We start from the raw sequence: 6164 nt of genomic DNA, 5'->3' as shown, positions 1-6164 counted from the left end.
TTTGAGACCTTTTGCCCAGGCTGGAATGCAATGGTGTGATCTTGGCTCACTGCAACCTCTGCCTCCTGAGTTCAAGTGATTCTCCTGCCTCAGCCTCCAGAGTAGCTAGGATTACAGGCACCTGCCATCATGCCTGGCTAATTTTTGTATTTTTGTAGAGATGGGATTTCAGCATGTTGGACAGGCTGATCTTGAACTCCTGACCTCAGGTGATCCACCCACTTCGGCCTCCCAAAGTGATGGGATTACAGGCATGAGCCACCGTGCCCAGCTCACACTTTTAATTAATGAAGAATTGAGACCACTAGACACATACCACCTCTGCAAGGTATGAAAGGAAATTTGAACTACTGTTAAGAGCAAGAATTGTTCTGGAGAATAAAACGATCTGAAGGTGGCATTAAGAGAATTACCCATCTCCATACACGGGAGCTACTCTAGAAAAAAAGGCAAAAGGTATATTTCAGCAATCTTTTCCAGACTTCTCTCTTCCGCTGACAGTACAGAGATCAATGGAAGCCTTGGAAGTTTTCTTTTAGATAACAGTGAAAGATACAGGCAGATTTGCTAGTCAAATACAGCTGTGGGTTATTGTGATAACACAGGTTCCTTTCCCAAATTAAAAATAAGCAGGGATGGAAATAGTTATTATGCATTTTCCAAATTCTCTTTTCAACAGTCTATATAGATGTTGCAGAATCCTAGACTAGGATGAACAGCAGTTGTCAAGGGAACTGCAGGAGCCTGAGATCCTAAAGGAACTCCATACCATCTGACTTGGCAATGTAAGACACACACATGTTAGTGTGGGACACAAACATGGAATATTAGGAGAGAGCTGGTTCCAGCACCAGATCCAGAGTCACTCGGGGAAGGAGGTAGGGTGGCAACATTTGGTGCTTAATATTCAATTCTGCTCCAGTAGAACATGGTACCCAGGAGAACCCAAAACTAGAAGAGAAAAAAACAAGGACAAATTAATAAGGAATTGCTTTAGAAACACCTCTTTCTTGGAAAAAAAATGATGTTAGGTTTATTCAGGCCTAGGTGACAACAGATTTTTTTGTTTTTCTTTATCTCTTCTAAAAAAAAAAAAGATACATGTGCAGAACCTGCAGTTTTGTTGCATAGGTATACATGTGTCATGGTGGTTTGCTGCACCTATTGACCCTATCCTCTTAAGTTCCCCCCCCAACCCCTCACCCCTCAACAGGCCCTGGTGTGTATTGTTCCCTTCCCTGTGTCCATATGTTCTCATTGTTCAACTCCTATTTATGAGTGAGAACATGTGGTGTTTGATTTTCTGTTCCTGTGTTAGTTTGCTGAGGATGATGGCTTCAGTTTCATCAATGTCCCTGCAAAAGACATGATCTCATTCCTTTTTTATGGCTGCATAGTATTCCATAGTTTGTATGGACCACATTTTATTTACCCAGTCTATCACTGATGGGCATTTGGGTTAGTTCCATGTCTTTGTTAGACAACAGATTTTTTAAGAGTAATCTTGTTATAAGCAACATCACAGGGTCAGATGTAACACCAAATCCAAACTGCTCCAAAACATCACTTATTACCTGCCACTCAGAGGCAGCTTCTCTGTTCCCCACATTCTGATCCCAGTTCTCATCCTAGACTCCTTGTATTCTGGGGTTGCCTTCTCATCTGTGCTAAACTCTTTTTGCCATCAAGGCCATTTGTCCTCCAATGCCCTCCTGTTTCTAGTATGTACCATTTTAGGATAAACATTCTTTGTGTCTAATACTAAACTTTTCCCAGGGAACTTCTCTTTTTCCTAAAATGCTTGTGACCTGAAATGACTGCCTCTGAAGAATGCCACAGAACTCAAGATATCTGACTTAGACAAGGGCTGAGTTTTAGTTTTAGTTTATTTGGGCTCTGTTGTAGATCTGGCACTTACTCCTGGGTAACTTTAGCCAAGTCACTTAAACTTCCTGACCTTCAGTTTCTACATTTATACAATAAATATAACATCTCTACCTATCCCAGAGCTAGGGCAGTGAATGAGATAATGAAATAATAACAGGGTCTAATGTTTATTAGGAGACCTTATTATGCATCAAGCACTGTTCTAAGTGTTACCCATATAACTGAAGTTAATGCTGCCAAAACCCTAGGGAGAAAAGACAGCACAGGGAAGTAACTTACCCAAGGTCATAGAACTAGTAGGTGGTGGGGCTGGGATTCAAACCCAAGCAGTCAGCCTCAGAGTTATCTAATTAATTACTAAGAGAAAGCCCCTTGCAAGCAATAGTGAAATGGGCATGCTTAAGAGCTCTTATTAAGCACAATTCGTGACAGCCCCGCTCAATTTCTCTGCTCCCTGTAAGATGGGAGACTGGCTACCTGCTTAGCTACTGTTGTGGGAATTTAATATTAAAAATATTTGACATGGTGCCTTGTTTATAGCAGGCCCTCAATACACTTAATCATTTAATTCCTTTCCTGAACTCTTTTGAATTTCAAGAGGGAATTAACTAGATACAGAGTTTATCTGATACTTGTGGAAAATCAAGTTATAACTGGTATGGAGTTCTAAGATACTCAAAGCCTTTAAACATTATCCCACAGTTCCTGCTAATATGGCACAAATAGAAACTTCACTGTTATCTTTCATTAATTCAACAAATGATTGAGCTCATACTCCCTGCAATGCTTGGCATTGGGGGTACAAAGAACAGCTGGTTCTCAGCTTTTTCCAGTCAAATACATCATTATAGACAAGTTCCATTATAGAAGTGTGCAGAGTACTTTGGGAGAGCTCCTAACAGTTTGGGTTGAGGGACCATAAAAGGATCCCTTGAAGTAGTTGATTTCCCTCTCCTTCCTGCCTTGCTCAGTTTATCACCCCCTAAGCCAGCGTTTCTTAAAGCATAGTGATATCACTCAGATCTCATCTTGAATTGTAACTCTCATAATTTCCATGTGTCATGGGAGGGACCCAATGGGAAATAAATGAATCATGGGAATGGATTTTTCTGTGCTGTTCTCATAATAGTGAGTAAGTCTTATGAGATATAATGGTTTTATAAAGGGCAGTTCCCCTGCACATGTTCTGTTGCCTGCCACCTTGTAAGACATGCCTTTGCTCTTCTTTGCCTCTGCCATGATGGTGAGGCCTCCCCAGCCACGTGGAACTGTAAATCTATTAATCCCCTTTTTCTTTATAAAGTTTTGGATATTTCCTCATGGCACTATGAAAATGGATTAATACACAGTAAACACCTGAGGGATGGTTCAGGAGTCCATCAACTATCTGAATAATAATAAGAACTTATTTGCCTTTTCACTGTTTTCATATTTGCACCAATGGTGTGAAAGCAGTGGAAAGTAAAACTGCTGGAGTATTAGCAAGAATCAAGGCAGAGTCACTAAACTGTGTTAGTGGTCATTGTGTCTTCACTGCTGTGGACTTGCAGTAAAAAAAAAAAAGAAAAACTTTTAAAAAGCCAGTTTCACTTGAGATTGTCCTCAATGAAGCAGTAAGAACTACTAATTTTATAAAATTTTGGCCATTGAGTACTCATCTTTTTAAGTATTCTGAATAACAAAAAGGAAATGTTCATTCATAAAGCAGTCTGTTGCATAGTGATATGATTGTCTTCAAGAAAAGCACTTGCAAGATTGAGTTGTGTACTGAAGTATTTTTTTTTAAGGAAACACCATTTTTACTTTAAAAAATTACTAACAGACAAGCTATGGTTGTTCAGACTTGGGCATGTGGCAGATATTTTCTTGAAAATTTACAAAGTGAGTCTGTCACTTCAGGGAAAACAACTGACAATGAGCTTTCAAGCAAAAATCAGAACCTTGGAAAACTTGTAGCTGTCACCCCGAACATGATAGCATCCCATTGCTTACGGTATTTTCCAATGTGGCACTATCACTGCCACATGTGATTTTTTGGAAATTGCATAAATAAATCAGTTGACATTTGGAAGATCTGCAAAACACAATGAACTGTTTCTTCCAAATAAGCAATCTATGATGTTATAGAATTATAAATGGCTGAAAGATTTATGCAAAGTGCAAGACAAACTAATATAATGTATTTTAACATAACAGAGTATGAAAAGCTCATTAACATAATTTCAGATTCCAAATTGCAAATGATCTTTAAGAAGCTACTGCTTGTGGGCTGGGTGCAGTGCTCATGGCCATAGTATCAGTGCTTTGGGGAGCCAAGGTGGGAGTATTGCTTGAGGCCAGGAGTTCAAGATATACCTAGGCAACAAAGCAAAACCCTGTCTCTACAAGAAATAAAAAAATTAGCCAGGCACAATGGTGTGCACCTGTAGTCCCAGCTACCGAGGAGGCCAAGGCAAGAAGATTACTTGAGTCCAGGCATTGGAGGCTGCAGTGAGCTGTGATTGTGTCACTGAATCTTAGCATGGGTGACAGAGCGAGACTCTGACTCAAAAAAAGAAAAGAAATGAAATGAAACTACTACTTGTGGAATTTTGTGTAGTATTGAAGAATATTCACAATTATCTTCAGATTATACGTCACAATTATATTTCAGATAATTGTGAATATTATTAAAACGCTTTTTTTTCAATTACATGTCTATGTGAAGGATGTATTTTCTCCAAATCATTCGACCTAGGCAACATTTTACAACAGATTGAATGAAGGTGCAAATATGAGAATCTATTCTATTTAGCTAGTCATTGAAGAGATTTGCAAAAAAGTCACTATTATAAAATAGTTATTTTTTCCCATAAAAATATTGTGTGATAACTTTTAATGGGCTTATTTAAAAATAAATATTTAAAATTTTCTATTTTAATTTTGAATGGGGTAAATGCCAATAGATATAGTCCACATAGAGAAAAGCTTTTCGGAGTCCTCAATAATTTTTGAGAGTAAAGGGGTTCTGAAATCGAAAGTTTGAGACTGCTTCTCTAATGCGATGGTTCTCAACCCTGATAGCAGATCATCTTGGGGGGAAATAAAAATGCCTTGGCTCAACCCCAAGTTCAACTAAATCAAAGTCTCAGAGGTTGGGGTGCAAACAATTTTTAAAAAAATGTTTCTCCACGGGGTTTTAATGTGTAGCCAGGGCTGAAAACCACTGCTCTAACCTCTTGCTGCATACGCATCAGATAAAGTAGGTAGTAGGAAAGGATGAATCTGCCAGAGGCAGCTCTTTGGAAGGATCTGGGCATATTAGTGTCAGGCAGGGGCCATTTAGATAGGTGACAGTCTTTGATATGTGGATGTAATGAATTAATGAGATCTGGAGACCTGGAGGAGCAGTTCCTTAAGAACTCTAGCAAGGGAAAGAGGCTCTCTAGCCCTCTAAAGGCACCTGCACACCAGTCAGCCAGAAGAAGGAGATGCTTGGCAGGGCACAGCCTTTCCCTAGTAGGGGGTGTTTACTCCTTGGTTCTCAAGGGAACTCACTGTCCTTCCTCCGATGCCAGAAGTTTCCTGACCAGCCTTCAGGCCTGAGGTTTTGTTTCTAGACTGTCTAGTGTGGTTGATGTAACCAGTGGCACTCTCAAGGTCTCTCCCTATCATCCTCTCAGAGATAAAATATGTGCTGGGAAATACTCACAGTCCAGCAGAGAATGGCAAATCCAAACCAGGCAACCCCCCAGGCGTGTCGGTTCATTGGTCCAGAGATCAGTTCATAGCAGCCCTGAAGGAGTGGGCAATTCCACATTAGTGTGAGAAGAATCAGAAAACAAAGAAGAGGTTGATGAGAAAGCGGGTTCCTATTTGAATCAATGCTACCCAAAAGTCTGATTTCACATAACTGGGCTATTTCCACATCTCTGGAGACAGCCAGCTACTAACAGTGCTTTATAGAGGGAACATAAACAATACTGTTGAACGATTCTACATCACATTTATTTGTGTCTTTATTACTTAATCTCATTAAAAAGTACTGCTTTTTGGCATAACATTGTTTCTAAACTGAATATGTAGACAATAAATTCAAAAATATTAATTCGGTTAGAATTTTTCCCTCCCCAAAGGTTTTATTGGTGATTTATTTGGAGGCAGTTACTTTTTGATTTGTTTTTAAGTAAAAATGCTTCTGTCCGTGAAAACCAGAGGTTCCCTGTTGGCATTTTTAATAATCATTAAAGAAAGCCCTGCATTATGCTCCCTGAATTCTCTTTTGATGTTATATTTCA

At 39.4% G+C, this 6164-nt stretch overlaps 1 protein-coding gene across 2 annotated transcripts in view; it reads right to left on the bottom strand.

Annotated features, from left to right (window-relative positions):
- The window catches only part of UPK1B (uroplakin 1B), a 28568-nt gene that overhangs the window by 289 nt on the left and 22115 nt on the right, over positions 1-6164 (bottom strand). Inside the window, exons 7-8 of one of the 2 annotated variants that reach the window (XM_017518923.2) lie at positions 5579-5662; positions 1-951 (exon numbers count right to left, since the gene is read on the bottom strand). The exon at positions 1-951 is cut by the window's left edge and continues 289 nt beyond it. In XM_017518923.2, coding sequence (XP_017374412.1) covers positions 901-951; positions 5579-5662 — 135 coding nt within the window. In that variant the 3' untranslated portion in view covers positions 1-900. The remainder of the gene's footprint in view (positions 952-5578; positions 5663-6164) is intronic. The other variant, XM_037735043.1, reaches the window with a different exon arrangement.

This window comes from Cebus imitator, unplaced genomic scaffold, assembly GCF_001604975.1.
Source record: "Cebus imitator isolate Cc_AM_T3 unplaced genomic scaffold, Cebus_imitator-1.0 Scaffold713, whole genome shotgun sequence".
NCBI classification, from domain to species: domain Eukaryota; kingdom Metazoa; phylum Chordata; class Mammalia; order Primates; family Cebidae; genus Cebus; species Cebus imitator.
Note: the sequence above shows the minus strand (reverse complement) of the source record. Positions and strands in the feature narration are given on the sequence as shown.